The sequence below is a fragment of the Protopterus annectens genome, chromosome 1.part0, assembly GCF_019279795.1.
Source record: "Protopterus annectens isolate FY-2018-M chromosome 1.part0, PAN1.0, whole genome shotgun sequence".
Lineage (NCBI taxonomy): Eukaryota > Metazoa > Chordata > Ceratodontiformes > Protopteridae > Protopterus > Protopterus annectens.
Genome location: NC_056725.1, coordinates 415,763,619 through 415,783,415, shown reverse-complemented (window position 1 = coordinate 415,783,415; position 19,797 = coordinate 415,763,619). Strand labels below are relative to the sequence as shown.

General features: G+C 45.9%; 1 protein-coding gene across 2 annotated transcripts in view; it reads right to left on the bottom strand.

The window, feature by feature from the left end:
* The window catches only part of CUL9 (cullin 9), a 2,881,018-nt gene that overhangs the window by 2,288,727 nt on the left and 572,494 nt on the right, over positions 1-19,797 (bottom strand). For both annotated transcript variants that reach the window (XM_044060287.1, XM_044060293.1), the window contains exon 9: positions 8,650-8,857. In XM_044060287.1, the coding sequence (XP_043916222.1) occupies positions 8,650-8,857 (208 nt within the window). The remainder of the gene's footprint in view (positions 1-8,649; positions 8,858-19,797) is intronic.

Genomic DNA, 19,797 nt, shown 5'->3' with positions numbered 1-19,797 from the left:
CCTAGCGGCTCCCTCAGTGGCGTGGGACAATAGCCGCATAGAGGTATTTGAAATGGATCTCAGAGTGGCCATTCGGGTGGAGTACAATTGTTTGTCCTCCGCCGACATGGACTCGGGGGGGGAGGCAGCGTATTCGTTGATAAGATCCCGCTGCATCCTGATGACATGTGCCATATAGTTCAGAGACCTTACCGAGAAGGTCGCTGAACTAAAAACTCGCTTCCCTAAGCGGTCCATCAAGCGGGACTCCTTGCTCGGTGGATGGACTGAGGGGCTCTCCTGAGCTAGTTCCCTCTTCGTGGCTGCCGCCATCAATATGGCATCTACGGGGGACCCTTGCTCCAGTGCGACCGGTCTGAGGGGGGGCTTAGTATCCTGTCCGGGCGTTTGGGTATTGGCTCCACGGTGTCCGGGTCCTTCCACGCCCTGGTGGTAATAAGGTCCACCAAGGGGTCGGCCGGAGGGGACACCCAAGAGGTAGACGGGCCTGCTTCGAATGCCTCCAGAAACACAGACTCGTCGGAGGAAGACTTGGGGGCAAGACCACCCACCTCTGATCCTCAGCATTCCATGATGTCTCCAAAGGAGACATCCTCAGGGGGTGATCTTGGGGAGCCTTCCCCTTCATCCAAATCCGTGTCCTCAGTTAAGGACTCAGGGGAGTCCACGTGCCTCCTCTTGCACTTATGCTTGCGGGGCACTTCCTCGGGGGGGCTGTCCGAGGAGGCCTCGCCAGCAACATCATGTTCCAATGGAACTACCTGGGACATTGAAGCAGGCTGTCCCTTAGGCCGGGTGATAGAAGCCTGGCCCAGCAGAGAGGGAGTGCAGGGTGGAGCCGAGACAAGGGCCAGGGGTCCGGATGCTCTCAACAGAGCCCTCTCCACTACATCGAAGGCCGAGGGGGAACCACTCTCTCTGGGCTCCGAGAGTCGGCTCCCACTCGGATCCGATGAAGGGATCGGAACCGGCACCGAGACCATCGGATCCAAAGGACCAGTGAGCTCCGACCTGGACGGAGCCGAATGCACACTGAATCCCTCGGATCCGAAGCTCGGGCCACGGCTCCGAGAGGTCAGATCCAACAGGCTCGAGGGCAGGGTCGGATCCAAAGTACCAAGTAATGTTGGCGCCGACCCACCCCGGCTCCAACGCTGCTCGGCTCCGAACGCTCCGAACCAGGGTAGCGGTTCGGAGAAGGAGCAATTGGAGTGAAAAATGGTGTCGAGCTCCCCCCCCAAAGGGGGGGGGGGCAAGACCACTCCAATCTGCAGCTGGGCCTGGATGAATCTTCGCATCATCCGGTCCAAGTCTGCATCAGACATGCTGAACGTTGATCTCGAAGAGGCCACCGAGGCAGGCCTGGAATGCCGCCTCAATGACCTCGATGGAGATCGGGCCTCCTCCTCCTCGGGCCCTGGGGAGAAACAAGGAGATCAGAGCCGAGGAGGAGGAGACCTAGAAGCAGTGGAGGGAGAAGCCCGCTTAGCTGGCGGGGCCGAAGCGGAGGCCTCGGCCCGCCGCTTGTGGTGCTTCTCCCTCCTAGCCTCCCTGTCCTCCGGCGCTTTAGCGGGAGTTTGAGTCCCGGCCGAAGGAAGGGGGGCAGGAGAGGCAACAACCACAGCCTGTGGTAGTGCCACGGGAGCAGCGGAGGCCGGAGCTGAGTCCGGGGGCAAAAGTCCCGCCAGGACCAGCTTCGACCTCCGCACTTTCAGTGCCCTGGGGTTGAACGCTGCACAAATGGTACAGCCTGAGGTGAGGTGTTCAACCCAAAGGCACCGAACGCACAGTGTGTGGCCATCAGCCGGGGAGAGCTTATGGCCACACTCGGTACATTTAGAAAAAATGGCTTTTGGGGCCTCAGCCATACTTAAAAGAAAAAAGGTAGTGCTACACAAACACACAGGCCCCAAAAACACAACACACACACACACTCACTAACGACCAGCGAAGGGAGGGAAAAAACTAAGTAAAAGAAATTTTTTTATTTTTTTTTATACTACAGGGAACCTAACTCTTACACACTTTATTTTTTTATTTTTTTTTTTTTTTAAATAAGGTAGAGAATTTGACGGAAAAACAGACTTAACTGACAATTTTTTTCTTGAGCTCAATGGAATCCAGCTATCCACAAGCGCAGCAAACTAGATATGAGGTCATGGAGGGTTGGCAGGGGATTATGGGTGAGGGGAGGAGCTAGGAGCTCAGATCCATTAGCTTGAAACAAGTTGCCGGCTCGGATCCGATATTGGATCCAAGACCCACAGGTTGCTGACAAATGAAGTCCCTACTTCAGATTTGTTGCTGTGCGCCACTCTATGGGTATGTAGCCTGTAGAGAGGCTGAGTTTGAACAGTGTGTTTAGGTGAGGGGTTAGTTCATTTTGGAGCTCTTGTAAGACACAGCCTGGGACCCTGTCCGGTCCCACTGAAGCTGTGTTTTTGGCTTTGGATAGAGCTGTTTTAACCTGTGCATCGGTGATTGACAGGACCCTACATTCTTCTGGTATGCTTATGGGCCCTTTAGGGGGTGAAGTTTGCACTAAACCTGTCTGCCAGAATGTTTGCAATATCAGTCGGTTCAGTGTATTTTGTGCCATTCCGCACTAACTCAGAGCAGATCTGAGAGTTTCCACTTAGTTTCTTGACATAGTTAAAGAACGCTTTGTGGTCATCTTTGGAGTCATTGGTGATTTTTCTTTCGAAACTAGCCTTGGATGATTTAATGAGGGATCATAGTTTCTTGCTGATACTGATCAGAGATGGCTTTCCTTCTTGGGAATTTACTCTTTTCTGTACTAGTTTTCTCCTTCTGTTGTATAGCTTGTTTATGGCAGGGGTCCACCAGACTGGTTTCCTTTTCTTGGAGGAGTGAGTCTTGGTTTTACTTGGGATAGCACGATCCATACATTCCTGCAGATGCTCATAGAGTGCCTTTGTAAAGGTTTCAGCAGCTTGGACAGCATTGTCCTTTAGCATGGGGGCTGTGAACCTTTCCACCTCGGTCTCAAGTAAAGTGAAGTTTGCTTTTGAAAAGTTTTTCATGGTGGTTTCCTTGATTGGGGGTGGGGGCGGAATGTGGATATCCAGAGTGATTAGTCTATGGTCTGATCTAACCAGCGAGGGGTTGACCTCCGGTGTGGAACACCGGTCGCTAATGTTGGTGATGACCAGGTCCAATATGTTGTTCCCTCTGGTGGGGGTGTTGACCAGTTGATCCAGGGAGTTCGAGTTTATAAATTCTAGGAAGTGTTGGGCAAGGGAGTTAGTACTTGAGAAGTTCTCCCAGTTTATGTTTGGGTAATTGAAATCACGCAGTATTAAGGTATTTGGTATGACCTTCATATTTCCCAGTGTCTCCAGAAATGTGGAATGGGGGTCCTGGGCCATGGAGGTGATCTGTAGCAAGCTACAATTTGGATTGCAGTTTTGCCCATTGTTAGTTGCACATGGATGATCTTTGATGCATTGTGCTGCGCCACTAACCTGGAGGTGTAGGTATCCTTGATGAATATGGATACGCCCCCGCCTTTGTGTTTCGGTCCTGGTTCTGTGGCCGAAAGGTATGGTATGAGTTATAGCCTAGTAGTGCTGGGGTGCTCTCAGGAGCCTTAAACCAGGTTTCTGTTACTGCACAGATGTCGATGTTCTCCATACTGAGGAGTGCCTCAAGTGCGTGCATTTTGAGGTTTAGACTTCTGGCGTTGAGTAGCATTACCGTCAGTTTTTGGTTACTTGTGCTATTTATGGTGGTGGGTTTGTCTTTTGAGCCTTGCTTAAAAAAGGCACTATGGGGGCGGCAAGAGCCTTGGTCAGTATTCAAAAGCCTAAGGGTGACAGGTGCAAGCCATCTCTTGCAAAGCAATGTGGCTTGTCGAGCATGTCATCCCAGGTGGACAGATACTGGATCCCCTTTGAATGACACCAGAAACTTAGCCAATTGTTGAAATTGATCATTTTTTCTTTATACTGTGGCATCATTCTTGGTGAGGGCAGGATGCTACTCAGGGTCAGGGTCATACCGGCCTAGGCTACATGATCAGAGAGCTCTTCCATGTCTCTTTTCATATAGTCCAGGGAGGTACGTCTTAGGTAATTTACACCAACATGGACAATGACAGAGATGTATTTGTACTTGTTCTGGAGTGACCTGAGTGCTTGTGTTATGTGGCGAATCCTCGCACCTGACAGGCAGTTAACTATCACTTTCTCCTTGTCCAGCCTAGTTAGTGGGACATCAGTATGCCTGACTATAGAGTCGCCTATTACTAGTGTGTTGGGTATGTTATTTTGCGTTAAGGGCTGTGATTGCATGGCACACTGATTAAGTGAAGTATGTCTTTCATGGTTGGTGATGGGGTGTGGAGGTTGCTTGGATGTCTGCTTTGGAGGTCTCTGCTGCTTTTGCAGATTTTTATTTAGAGCCTCTGAGTATGTTTTCATGTATTCATGTGCGTTATTTGCCAGTGTTGGTTTATTAAGTCTATGGAGACTGGTGGTGTGTTGCAAGTATTACCCTTCTCCTCTTGACTGTCAGTTCCAGTCTTGTGTTGAGAGAGCTTTGCCTCCAGTCTGGCTGTATAATTGCATCTCTCGCATATATTAGTGTTTGGTGGTAGGAGGAGAGGGTTGTCTGTGTACATGAGGCAGTTGTAACATTGCCTCAAAATGTCCAGATTCACCAGTTGGACTGGAGAATACACTGGAAACTGCCCTTTGGACATGCCTGAATAGGTAGAGTAAGCTGTTTTTCTGATTGGCTGGTGGGGACGAATAGAGAGCCTTGTCCTTGGGGGGGTCTAGTGCTAGGGTTATAATTAGTGCTTGCTATGAGCTTTAAGCAAGTGCTTCACTGTAAAATTAATGGTTTGAGTGCTAAAGTTGAAGGTTTGTCTAGCTCCAAGGGAAAAATTGAAGAGTAGACTTAGTGGAGCCGAGAATAGTTTAACTCTAGCTAAATGGTGCTGCCCGGTGCACAAAACCGCTCAAATGCGGTTTTTATAGCAGGGAAGTGAAAGAGATAGAAATTAGCCCAAAATGGCTGATAAACTACTAACTTCTGGGCTGAAACCACTCCTCCAGGGACAGATAGGCTGCTCAAAGCTCCCCTCACACAGGTGATCAGAGAAACTTCCTTCTAACCAAGTAAGGTATGGGCAACACAGAAACTTGTAACACAGCCCTGGATTCAGCAATAACCTGAAAACTGGACTATACTAGTTCAGAAAGGCGGGAAACAAGTATTTTTTCCTTCTTTAGAAAATAGAGCAGATACAAACAAAACAACACTTTACCAAATTAACCAGTTAAAAAGCTTAAAACTGAGCCCTGTTCCAGCAGGCTTCAATCAGACAAGTTATAACTGCACAGTCCTGCCACTAGGGTACAGATAAACCTTCTCCAAAAAAGACATTCTGGATAAGTGCACAAGTTATACAAACAAAGCTAGATCCAGCCGACCTGAATCTAGTCTATGCTACAGCAAACAAGGTGTACCGATTTCAGAAAGAAACAGTTCAAGTAAGCATGCGCAATAAGCCTTTAACCAGAAATTCCCAGCTCAGAAGGGCAGAATCTAGCATCTCCTCCCACAAGAGTGCAGACCACAAACCTTGTTAATGTAAAATAACTGGCCTGAAGCCCAAGTGCTTAACCCAGAACTAATACACTTTTAGAATAACAGACACTGAGCCTTCAATCAGCAGTTCCCAACTTAGAAGGATGTAAGCTACCTGTTCTGCCACTACAGTGCAGACCACAAACATTCTTAATGTAAAACAACTGTTTGAAGCCCAAGTGCTTAACCCAGAACTAGTACACTTTTAGAATAACAGACACTGAGCCTTTAATTAGCAGTTCCCAACTTAGAAGGATGTACGCTACCTGTCCTGCCACAACAGTGCAGACCATAAACCTTCTTAATGTAAAACAATTGGTTTGAAGCCCAAGTGCTTAAACCAAGGGCCTTAGAATAACAGTTACAATTTAATCAGGCTACTAACAAGCAGTAATAAAGGCAGCAGAATAAATTCAACTGAGCACTTTTAAGAAGAGGCAAAAGCAAAATAAGGTAATAAAGTAGGAAGGAACACAAATACAGAAAAGCAGATGAAGTGCAAATTTTTTTTTTTTTTTTTTTTTTTTTTTTTTTGAGATGGAGGACACAGAGCAGATTAAGATACTATAGGGGAATGTCCTTCCCAAGTGCTCTCTCTGTACACCGCAGAGGAGATGGAACTGGTAGGAGTATCCAAAATCAAAATATGATCTCACTGTACTCAGTTGAGTGAGCAAATGAGATGGGTCCAGGAGGAGTGTGCAAAAAGAGATTTACAGCAGGGGTGGGCAATTCCAAAGCCACCAAGATTAACACCATAACAGGAAACAGGGAGGGGGTGGGGAATTAACTGCAGAGAGACAGAGACACAATATTTACTGAATCAAAGACACACAATATTTACTGACTCAAATCTTAAATAAGTGCAGAGAAAAATGTACTTAAATCAGATTGTGTCCAGTTGATAAATGCAGACAAGTCTCAGTAGCCAGCAACTCTATTTAAAATTTAATTTCAATTTAAAATTAGATTTTAGGCTCTCATAACGAAAATAAAAATACAGAAGGTGGAAAACATTCCATCAAAGTAAATTTACTGAAACATCAAAATGTTCCAAACACTAAAAAGTGTATAAATAAATCTAAACACCGCACAGTGTATACAGCATACCAGTTTCAGCTTATAGCCTTCATCAGTGCTAACACAAAAAAATTCTGTGGTGCACAGATACATACACACATCAAACATCAGTGCACTTAAATGTGATAATGAATTGCTCACAATTGTTCATTAATTCCTGTGGAAAACGCCCCCATCTTAATAATTCATTTACTTTCAGTAAAATTTAATAGGGAATGTAATGCATCTTGATTTACATTTTTACTTTGAATCTTAATAATAGTGAAAGTAAATTTAGCAGTTGTACGTTTAAGACGATGTTTGTAAAGGGCATTTGTAGTTCTAGCACACCTGATACCACTTAAGTGTTCTGATATTCTAAATTTGAAAGGGTCTTGCAGTCTGTCCCATATAAAATACAGAGCATGTGCATGTAGCCATGTAAATAACTCAATCGTTGCTACAGTTACCTGTCCCACATAAAATGCAGAGCATGTGCATATAGCCACGTAAATAATCCAATCTGTGCTATAGTTACCATAAACCAGACTATCAAACACTCTAGAACAATTGGAAGAAGTGAAAGAGAACTGTTTGGGAACAAATTTACAGAAACTGCAATGTTCATAAGGGTAAGATCCCATAAATGTAATACCATCCAACCTGACTTGAATGTTTGCAGTGGATTCCACACACTATTTTTTAAAAGTGGTTAAACCAATGGTCTCGGCTCATGGGTTCCTGGATCCAATGCCGGCAACTCTGTCCTCATATACATCCCCCCCCCCCCCAAATATATTACCAACAAATAAAAAAATGAACAGGATACTACTAACAAGGCAAAAACTGCAACCACACACAGCAACCAGCTAGAGTTGCAAAAAAAGACTCAAGGAAGGTCCAGTTGGAGCAATTAAATAATGACAATTTGGAAGGGGGTATGAAAGGTAGGAATGTTGAGACAGAAGGAAGACATTGATCTAGCATTATGGTAAGTACATAACTTTCACATCTGATGTCATCTTTTCCATCTGCCTCAACTCACGGGAAAGAGCTCCCAGCAAGAAAATCCCCACATGATACTATGGAAGGTTACTCTGGGAATGTCAGAGGCAAAAGCAGTTCTAGACCTGGACTGTGGGGGGCAAGCTTGTAATAAGAAACACATGTGTATGTACTACAGACCATATAGCTGTTGAGCAGATCATCTAAAGAAACATGGTTAAAGAAAGCTACAGAAGTTACTACTGCTATGGCAGAATGCATCTTTAGTTAAGAAAGTAATGACAAACCCTTAGCCTGATAGACAAAGGTAAAATAGGCAGCCGGCCACACGGATAAGGTAACTTCAAAAATGATGGAATCCAGTAGGAAAGGAAGTGTTGATCAATTTTTATAAAGAGCAATGACCATGACTCCCTTGGAATGGACTTCCTCATCTTCTGTTTCTTCCAATAACTGCCTTTCAGCAACTGATCCAACTGGCATTGTTTGCGTTCTGTTCTTTCACCTGACTTCACCTACAGCATAGTGCTGACTGACAGGAGAATGTCAAGTGTCCAAAAATGCAACTACATCAGATGGTCTAAGCAGCTTCTCCCTTACAGTGACTCTTAGGAGATCCAGATGGTGAAATGTTAGGAACAAAAAGGGAACTCTAGAGATGAGCTCACAATAAATGAGAAAAGGGATGTTGTGTAGCTTATAGGGTGCACTGTCAACAAAGCTATAGCTCAGTTTTTTTTACCTATCTGTTAAGAAAATATAGACCCCCCCCCAAATCCTACTCCACTAGATGGAACCACTTTAGAAGTTCTACTGGAGTACTTTCATGCATTGTCTGTGTACTGTCACACACCCATTTAAAAGACAATGAATTAAGCAAAACAGACCAAATGTTTATGATCCTGCAAAGTAGTACTGACATTTTAAGACTCAACATCAAGAAGAGAGGTTATCTATAAACAAGCTTACCGTGAGGCCAGACCACTGAATAAGTGCACAGTTGGAGTACTCCTGCATGCAGGCAAGAACAGCACTGATTCCTCCTTCCGTTGCAAATGAAACACGCCACTCATACTTCGACATCAGTACATACACTAGTCGTAATGCCAACACCACAAGCACCTTCTCTTTCAGCTGACTGGTCAGTATCTCTACCAACATCTTTACTAGTTTATCCCTGAAATCAAAGGGTATGTGTTATTCCATGGACAGCAAAACCTGTAAAGTGGTATCAAAATACTACTCTGCACTTAATGTCATAACTGCAAGCACAAAAAAAGGCAGTGGTGTGGCATGAAATGGCATACAACTGGAAAGTTTGAAGCAAGACAGTAACAAGGGGCACCTTCACAAGTACTTAGAAAAGCAAGACCTAAACATTTAGGCATGTCTGCATTTAAGAAATTACATTGGAGAACAAAGCATTCAACACAGGTAGTGGGTCAAGTACCCGAAAACAAGTATGAAACATACCATGGGTAAAAAGCAAAACAGTTAGCACACAGCTGTTTACAGCAGTTCGCAGCAGATTCAACTCCATATTTAGTCCCTAGGATGCCATTCAGTGATACAGGGAGGAGAAACAAACAGCAAAATACATCTGCTTTAAACTGATACCAGAGTTTACTTTCCTATTACTATCATTTAGGAACTATGAAATGTGGAACTACTACTAGACAAATTGAAATATTAGGAAAACAAAAAAAATGCCTGGAGATCTAAATGAAAGAGTCATAAGGAATGTGCCCATGGAATATATGTGATAATGCAACATTCAGATACACTATAAGGAAGGAGTGCAACACTTACTAAATAAAACATGTTTTACAGGCAGGCATAGTGAACACTGCATCTTAACTATATGACAAGTGGCCAACCAGAAGTTGAACACCCTTTACGTTTGCTGTATAATGCAGGGAGTATAGGACATCCATCCATAATCATTTTTTCACCATTTCTGCACATGGAGTCAGGGTGTCACTTCAACAAGGACAATCAACTATAGCCAATGTTCACTCCGCTGGGTGGCTAATACTGAAGCTGCTGTTCTTTTATACCAGACATACACATACCTACTGCATGACTCTGGAATGTGGGAGGAAACTCATGCAAACACAGGAGGAAATGCAGACTCTGGAAGATGACAGTCTAACCAAGGCTCAAACATGAGAACCTCTTGCTATGAAGCGACAATACTACTTGCTGCACACCACTGTGCCTACAATAGCAAGCGCAGAAGAATTTTAAAAAGTCAGTCATCATTTGTCTAAGGTATACTGCAAACTGACAAGTCAATTTAACTTTTAGTTATGTACTCACCATAACTTCAGATGTTTGGGATCCATCTCGCCTACATTCTGACTGATGGGTTCGGAGCCGATCCCTCGGCTCCGACTCGGCACGCTTATGCCAAAGAGCGAAGTCTCTTATTGGCTGAGCTTACTATATCCCAGGATGCACCACTACCAGTCCCCCAGATCTAGTTTGCCCGCATACATGCACACACGCACGCACTGCTTATATAACATCGCCAGATGAAACAAGATAAAAACAGTAGAACTCAAACCGTTCAATCTCTTCTGATCTCCAAGGCAGGGGGAAGGAGGGTGGGTATTAGGAATGTAGGCGAGATGGATCCCAAACATCTGAAGTTATGGTGAGTACATAACTAAAAGATGTTATGTGATCCTATCTCGCCTACATTCTGACTGATGGGACAGCGTCCCTAGTACCTGAATCCTGGGTGGCTCACTGGAAAACACTCCTGAGTACCGTGGAACCAAATGATGCTCGCCTTTAGATGCCACATCCAATTTATAGTGGGAAATGAAAGTGTGCGGGTTGGACCAAGTAGCCGCAGCACAAATCTCAGAAATAGCGAGCTTGGAATGAAAAGCAATAGAAGTAGCCATAGCTCTGGTAGAGTGAGCTTTGATAGATGTTGTAAGTTGCTTATTTGAAGAGGAATAAGCCTGAGTTATGCAATCTCTAATCCATTTGGAGATAGTAGCTTTCGTGACGGTTTTACCCAATTTATTATCTGAAAAGGACACAAACAACTGGTCTGTTTTCTTAATTTGTTGAGTCCTGTCTAGATAGAAGCGCAGTTGCCTGTGAACATCCAATTTATGGAAGGTGTATTCAGCTTCATTTGAGAATTTTGGAAAGAAAACTGGTAGCTCTAGAGATTGTTGGAGACAGAGATTAGAACAAACCTTTGGAACAAAAGATGGATTAGGCCTAAGTGATACTCTATCCTTGTGAAAAATCAAGTACGGTGGTTTGATAGATAGGGCTTGAAGCTCTGAAACTCTTCTTGCAGAGGTAATTGCAACTAAGAAGGCAGTTTTCCAAGACAGATATTTTAACTCACATGTAGCAGCCGGTTCGAAGGGGAAGATGTTAAGGCACGGTACCAAATCAAGATCCCACGGAGGCGAGGATGAAAAACTGGGGTCTTAACAGCACAGCACCTTTAATGAAAGTTTTGCATAATCTGCTGCTCATCAACGGTGGATCCATGGATTCGTGAAATTTGGAGATAGCTGCTAGTTGGACTTTAATAGTAGAGACTGAAGATCATTGAGTAAACAAGGATGTTAAAATTTCAAGACCTCTGGTATCGGGCAGTGATAGGGTCTAAGCCCCTGAGTTGGGCCCAAAAAGCACACCTCTTCCACTTACTGAGGTACAATTTCTTAGTGGTGGGTTTGTGGGTCAAGATAAAATGTGAATAACTTCCGGGTCTAAGTTGTGATTTCTGACTAAAGTCGGAAGTGGAGGAGCCAAGCTGTTAATTTCAAAGTGTGAAGGGACTGGTGTTGTCGTCCTGACTGATGAATCAGCAGGTCCGGAGTTAGATCCAAAAACCAAGGACCGTCCAGAGCATGTTTCTTTAGGTAGGGGAACCATACCTGACGAGGCCAGTGCGGGGCGATTAGTATCATTGTGGACCCCAATTGGGAAGCTTTCTGGATGACTTTGGGGAGGAGTGGAACCGGAGGAAAGGCATAAAGTAGTCCTGTTGGCCAAGGTTGGGCTAGAGCATCCGTAGCTGCCTCCCCCTGATGCGGAGTCAAGGAAAAGAACCTTTTGCACTTTGTGTTTTGTGGTGTTGCAAACAGGTCGCAGCACGGGGTCCCCCATCTTCTGAAAACCTGAGCTGCTACTGTTTCGATCAGTGACCACTCGTGAGGAGAGAGAATCGTCCTGCTTAATCTGTCTGCCAAAATATTGGATTTCCCTGGAATGTGGGTCGCTACCAAGAAACGGTTGGTAGCTACAGCCCATTCCCACACCCTCATGGCCTCTCTGCAAAGGGGGTAAGATCTGGTCCCTCCTTGTTTGTTTAGATACCAGACCACCGACATGTTGTCTGTGTGGATAGCGATAATGCCTTGAGGGAGAAACTTGTGGAGGGCCTGTAGGGACAGGAGTACAGCCCTCATTTCCAATACATTGATATGGAGAAAGGTTTCGTCTGGAAGCCAAGAACCCTGAACTAACCTGCCCAGACAATGCCCCCCCCACCCTGTCTGGGAAGCATCCGTTGTCAGGGTGGCCACCGGAGGGGGGATAACAAAAGGTCTTCCCTGATTCAGATTGGATGGCTGAAGCCACCAGCGGAGGTCCCGTTTGCACGTTTCTGTAATCAGTATGAGATGATTGAGGGGGAGATTCTGAAAAGACCATTGTGTCGATAACAGCCACTGAAGAATCCTCATGTGCAATCTTGCCAGTGGAACTAGGAGAACCGTGGCAGACATCGAACCTAAAAGTTGCAGGACCATCCTGGCTGGGGCTTTGGATCTTGGAAGCAGGGCTTGGACTTGACCTTGTAAAGTTTGAATCCTTTCGGGAAGGAAGACGCGCATCAATTTTGAGTCTATCTCTGCTCCTATGAATCTTATGCGCTGAGAGGGCAGCAAGACAGACTTTGACCAATTGAATGTAATTCCCAGAGAAGCACCCAGGGAGATGGTGGCTTTTAGGTTGTCTATTAGTAGATGCCTGGTGGTGGCAGTCAGGAGCCAGTCGTCCAGATAGGGAAACACTTGGAATCCAAGACTCCTCAGGTGAGCAGTCACTACTGCCAAACACTTGGTGAACACCCTGGGGGCTGTGGTGAGACCAAAGGGCAGTGCACAAAATTGGAAATGACTGTCTCCCAGGCTGAAGCGCAGATACCTCCTGGACGCCTGATGTATCGGTATGTGATAATAGGCGTCCTTGAGATCTATGGAGCACATCCAAACATCCTTCTCCAACAATGGGAGAATGGATTGTAAAGTGACCATTCGAATTTGGACTTCATGACGGACTGGTTTAGTTTGCTGAGATCCAATATTGGTCTCAGGTCCCCTGTCTTTTTTGGCACTAAAAAGAACCTTGAGTAATTTCCGGATCCGATCTGGTCTGTGGGGACCGGTTGGATGACTCCTTTTCTAGCAACTTTGAAGCTTCTGCGGCTGCAATTTCCCTTTGACTGGGTGGTGGGTCCGGGATTTTTGGACGGTGGGGGTGAGTGTGTGAAGGGAATGGTGTAACCTCCGGCAATAATCCGGCACCCATCTGTCCTGAGTGATAGACTCCCAGGCTTTTAGGTGCTTGGCAACGGCACCCGACTGGCTCCGAGCAGCACAGCCGGGCAATCCCTCATGAAGTGTGGGAGGCTGAAGAGCCACGAAAGGACTCGCGGTCTCCAGAATTGCGGGGCCCTCTGCCGCCTCTGGGACGGCGTCTCCTAGAAAAATTGCCCCGTCCTCTGCCTCTGGAAGGGGAATCTTCCTGCTGTTGAGGAAAAACTTCCGTGATTTGCGGAACCACATCTTCCCTCCTCCTTTAGCCTTGGGATAAGGCCGAAGGGAGTGGAATAACGGCACGCACGGCAGATAAAGTTTTTCCCTCTTGCTCACAGCGGTAAGAGTGTCTTTACCTTAGGTCTGAACAAAGAGGACCCATCAAAGGGAGCGCCGGCGAAGGAAGACTTGAAGGCCTCCGCGAATGACACAAACGGAGCCAGGCTTGTCTCCGTGAGCTACGCCTGTGCCTGCCGCCCGCCTTCGGCCGCATATGAAGTGAGCCTCATGGACGAGTTAGAAATCGAGGTAAGGATAGCCAACTGAGAGCTAACCGACTGGGCTAGCTGCTCAGGTAGGTTACCTGAGAGGGAATCTGACAGCTCCTTGACCAGATCCCTCTGTAGCCTGGTAAAATGTGCCAAATAGTTCAGGGACCTTAGTGTAAAGGCCGCTGAAGTCAGGGTGCGCTTCCCGTACCGGTCCATGCTCCTAGACTCCTTATTAGGAGGATGGACAGACGTTGAAGCCTCTGCCACGTCTTGTTGTGTAGCAGATGCCACCACCATGGCATCTACAGCCACGCCTTTTGTCAAGAACTCCTTCTCGGGTGGGGCAGACAAAAATTTGTTAGGGCAAGAAGGCACTGGTTCCACAGTATCTGGATGTTCCCACGCCCTCCGACAAACTAAGTCCAGGAGCTCATCGAAGGGCGGAGACACCCAGGAGGCGGAGGGCTGAGCACCAAAGGCCTTGAGAAGCACTGACTCATCAGCAGTGGGGGGTTTGGATATCCAGCCGCCTCGTTGTTTAAGGATCTCTAAAATGTCTGCGAATGAGACATCATCCGAGGACGACTTTGGGGACCCCTCCGCATCATCAAGATCAGTGTCCGATGTAAGAGACTCGGGGGAGTCCACGTGCTTCCTCTTGCACGATCTCTTCCTTGGGGCTCCTCCAAGACAACTCAAGAACCCTCAGGAGGAGGGGAACCCCAGTGGGGTAACCTCAGGCCCCGGGCTCCGCTGCCTAGGGACAGGGGAACTGCCAAAGACCCAGTCTCCACGCCCAGGAAGGTGCCGGTAAAGCCGTAGAGATGGCGAAGAAGACTTGGCCAAGGCACTCCTCATAGCTCTGAAAGCCGGACCCCCAGAATCCTGGGAGTGTCCGGTCCCCGGAGCCATGATAGCAGACGGAAGTCCCGCAGCCGAAGCACCGAGAGGGAGGCTCGGAACCGACAGCATTGGTCCCGAAATGGCACCCCCGGGTCCGGCCGAAGAAGTCCGCGTGCCAAACTCGGACCCGAAGGCCGGGGTTGGAGTAAGGGTCGGAGCCGACCCTAGGATCTCCACCGGCTCCAACAGCACCTGCTCCGACGGAGTCGAAGCGGTCGGAGGAGGAATGGCAATGGAATGGGCTATCGGCTCCGAAGCCAATTGGGTCGGAGCCGAAACAAATTTTTGAAAGACTGGGAACTGGAACAGTCTTTGGAGCACCCTGTCTATGTCCGAATCTGACATCCTCGATGACCTAGAGGAGACTGAACGGGTTCGAGTTGGCCTCTCCAACGGCCCCAAGGGGCTAGGGGACCAGCTCCGAGGCGACTCGATAACTATCGGCGCCGAAGGAATGCACAAACCAGTTTCCATCGGTGCCGAGGAGGAAGTGTCTGAGCGGACAACCTTCATCGGCTCCGAGATCAGTGGAGCCGATGAAGGTGACCCGCCTCGATGCCCCAGCCATCGGCCCGAAGCCAGGGAGTCGAGACTGGAGGCATCGAGGCAGACCGTTCCGCCCTCGGCTCCGAAGTCCTTGGAGCCGAAGGAGAAGCCTGTCTATGTCTTTAGGCGGTCGGGTCCGACGGACTGGTCGGAGCCAACGCCCTTTTCTTTTTAGCAGGAGAAGGAGAGGATGCTAAAGCTTCTTCAAAAGAGGGTTTTATAAGGCCTTTCAATATAAGCTTATTTTTCCTCTCTTGGAGGACCCTCGAGGAAAAAGCGTGACACACGCTGCAGGACTCCTGCAAATGTTTGGCGCCCAAACAATATACACAGAGAGAGTGGTCATCCGTGATAGACATTTTAAAACTACATTTAGAGCACTTTTTAAAGCCCGAAGGCCTAGGAGCCTGAGACATAAGTAGAACTGAGTAACTCTCTCACAGACAAAACTCTTTTGAAATAGACTGACACTACAAAGATTAACTTGCCGTTAAGAATGACAGCCCGCAATAAAATTAAGGCCAACTGAAGACATACAACAGTAAATATATCTAAGGGAATCCAAGAACCCCTAAAGGTTCAAAGGGATTGACTGACAGGGAAGGCCCTACAGATCAAGGGGGCCTGTAGCCAGAACAAACACCAATCACACACAAATTTTCCACAAAAAATTTTCAAAACACACACAACAGCACAGAGTAGCCGTTAAAACAGCTTTTGTTAAAGAATTAGCAAATTTCTGACAGAAAAAGTTAGTGAAAAGACACTACTTAGCTCAGCCAGCTCGAGACCACGTCTTTGCTAGTTAGCGGCAAACGAGATCTGGGGGACTGGTAGTGGTGCATCCTGGGATATAGTAAGCTCAGCCAATAAGAGACTTCGCTCTTTGGCATAAGCGTGCCGAGTCGGAGCCGAGGGATCGGCTCCGAACCCATCAGTCAGAATGTAGGCGAGATAGGATCACATAACATCTAAAGTTAGACATGTAAACTTATGAAAAAATGTTTTTCCTTCACATTAATTTTACAATTAAAATTAGACAAATTACTATTTGTTTTGATAATTGCTATTTAATCCTACAACTTACTGTTTTATTTTAGAAAACGTAAAAAGTAAATAATTTCATTTTTTTTTGTATAAAATAAGCTATTTTAGCTGTGTCACTAGCATGACAAGTATAAATAGAGAACCAGGCTAAACTTGACTCTCCAACGTACAACTCTAAGTACTATGGGTTTGCTTTCCTGTTAACAATGGAAACACAAAAGCAAGTAATGTTCAACACTGACATTTTCTGTTTCAATGCTGCTGTTTAGTAAGTGCAGCCACTTTTAATGCCCTTTTCCATTCTTTCTTTTACTGCAGTTTCACCGTTTGGCTTTGTATTAGTGTAGTACCTCGCAGATAGTTCTGCACGGATGTGGGTGTGGTCTTAGTGATTGACAGGTGAAAGGGGGCATGTTGTCATGTGGTAAATAAGCATGATTGAAACCCATGCAGATTAAATATTCAGATACACTATAAGGAAGGAGTGCAACACTTACTGAAGAAAACATGTTTTACAGGCAGGCATAATAAATACCGCATCTTAACTATATGACAAGTGGCCAACCAGAAGTTCTTTCTTCAATGTAGTGCGATATTGGAGTTGGTACATTTAATTTGGGAGGTGTGAGTGGGCAGCAGGGACTTGCCCCCTTGCAAAGCGAAGGAACAAATATTTGCAGTTATTCCGCTGTGGCGACCCCTAACCGGGAAAAGCCGAAAGATACAATAGAGTGTTATTTTTTTACCTTTGTTCTGCTTGCTGTCTGTTTAGTAGTTCTGGTTCAGTTTCTTAACAGCTTTCAAAAGTTTTTAAGCCCATGAAGCACTTCAGTCACTGCAGGAAAAAAAGTGTAGGAGCATGTTGTACGTGGGGCAAATAAAGCTCCACGGAGTACAAAGAATTATGATCAGGTCACATCGATCATAATCCTTATGTGTTCTTGACATGGAAACCAAGAAATTCAGTGAATTTTCTGGTGCCCAAAACACACAAGTTAGTTGGGATCTGAGACCTGATCATAATCCTCTATATTACTTTTTCTTCTGAGCTTCCCCACCATCAGGCCTCTGCTAATGAGTCTCAGCCAGTGCAACCAGCATACTGAATCTATACACAATACAGAACAGGAGTGAGATGTCCACTGGAGGGGGGGAAGTCATCCAGGCAGCTCCAATAACTTTTTATGACCTTACCCTCATCCAAGCCTTCAGATCAAGCTTCTGCTTGCGGTGTGCACTCTTACCTCCTAACTGAATTAAGTCAGTCTTTTCTTCGAGTCCAGGGCCATCTGATGCCCTTTCTGGGCTGTTCTCAGACTGGCAACTATACAAGTACCCTCCCCCAAGCAGCTCCATTAAGTACAAGCTGTGTGTTATTAGTGTTAAGTGCACTGCCAGTGTTTCAGTAGGTAGCAGACACCTTTTGCACTGGAAGATCAGAAGGTTGTGGGTTCCATTCATATCCCAGATGCTTGGATTAATGTAGTGCAGCATGGGAAAAGGGTGCTGCTGCATTTCTTAGTGTGACAAACCTTTGTTGAGGTATTAAACTGTGGCCCCATCCACTTGATTTGGTGGTAGCACAGGTGAATATAAAAGATTATATGGTGGTTATCGTAAAGACTAAGGGAAACTCCTTGGTGCCTTCGGCAAAATTCCTCTAGTCAGTGTGAACACCACCTCAGGTTTCCCCTAAAACAGGCTACTAGCCTAGTGAAACTAATGTGGTCAAAAGAGCAATCATGAATGAATAAAATAAGGGTGTTTCTAAGACTGCCCTAACTCTGTGACTATTGTGGCACCTGCCTCACTGTGGAGACGACCTACGCTCAGCTCTAATATGCTCATTCTCAAACACATGCAATCTATGAGAAGTACCAGTAATGGCTTGGGATCTTCCAGCCCACACACACACATTGGAGAGTCAAAAAGGCTTTTCATTCACCATTCTTCCCCTTCTGGCTCTTCCAGATCCTTGCTGCTACTCAAAGTTAGAGTCACATGTGCTGCATCAGGGTTTTATTCCTCTGGCTACAGACCTGAGCTGGGCCCAAGGTCCTTGGTCTTTAGAAAAATAATCTGGAGTACTAGATGGTACTTTAAGCAGAATTTTGAAACTTTATTCAGCATTGCCTTCTTCTGATGGAGTGGGACACTGGTTAGGGAGTGAGGCTCGGGTTGGAAGAGAAGGAGAATTGCATTGTCTCTTGGGTATAATCTACAAAATCCACCTGCTATATGTGATGGTCTCTCATGATGGCAGATAGATGGTCCCCTGCCTGCTACCAGAAAGAAGCAGTCAGGCAAGACCACCGTGTGCCTGCTGCTGCTGCTCCCCAAATGGGGGGGGGGGCCTGCAAAATCCAAAACCTGTGGTTGCGATAAAAATTCTCATCAGTAGCTGGGGAGCAGCAAGAAAGCCACCACCATGCCCATACTGTTTCCTTCCTGGCTATTTTTTGCATTGCAGAAAAAGGGGCAAATTCTCGTAAATTTGACAGCAACAGCTGTAAGGGTTTCAAACCATCCTTTTTTTAGTCTTCCCCAGCTTTTTCCTTGACAAACAATCCAAAAAGGTTGGAACCACTGTAAGTAGCAGTACAGAATGTCACACTGGAATTTCTGCAAATTAATTAAGGTAAAGCCAGAAGTGATGAAGTGTAGCTCAGTCTGGCACTTGCCGACCTTGCTGTACTAGCCACGGTGTTAACAGCTAAGTACATGGTGAGTTTACTCACAGCAAAAAGAGCAGATGCCTGACTACAGAAAAAAAGCCTGGAAATCTACTTCCATTCTCTACTTAATTAGAAACTCAATCGATGGCAGCAGCTGTTCCTGAAGCTGTTGTAGGTGTCAGACACAACTCAACAGGACTGGATGGATGAAAGCAATAAAAGGACGACAAACTTGCCAGACTTTTTTTTCCCCCCCATATCCTTCGCTCTCACACACATGTGCACACACACTTAGAAATTTAAATTTACCAATACAATCTGTAACTGCTTACATAAAGTCCTGAATAATATTTACTGATTTGTTAATCTGTCATATACACAAATACTGTGATGTGCACTTTACCACCAGCACCCTTCCAATTTTTTTAACACTCACTTTTCCCTTTTGAACAGGCATTCAGATTTAGACTGCTTGTAGCAGTTACTCAGGGAGGGCAGATTGCTATCTTCAGCCCAGTTAATAGAAGAGTTTTGCTTCCTCAGTCTCTGATCTGTAACTATGGGAGCAGTCCAAGGTCAATAAGGTCCTTTCCCTCTTTTCCAAGAATAAGATGGGACCTACGCCCAGAACTGACTGGTCAAGCCCGACAGATTGGTGGACTGATCTGAGAAGTGATGTTGCACCTTTAAGGGACTCTTTCATTGCTTTATACTATACTTTTTTTTTTCAACTAGATTAATCCTGGTTGAAGCCTACAAACTGTCCTAGCTGACAGATTTACGGATAAATATTTCTGACCAAATGGAGAGAGTTTAAATTTCTATTCCCAAATTTGCTACAGGATGCTATAGGTGAAGTTTTTGTTCATGTATTTC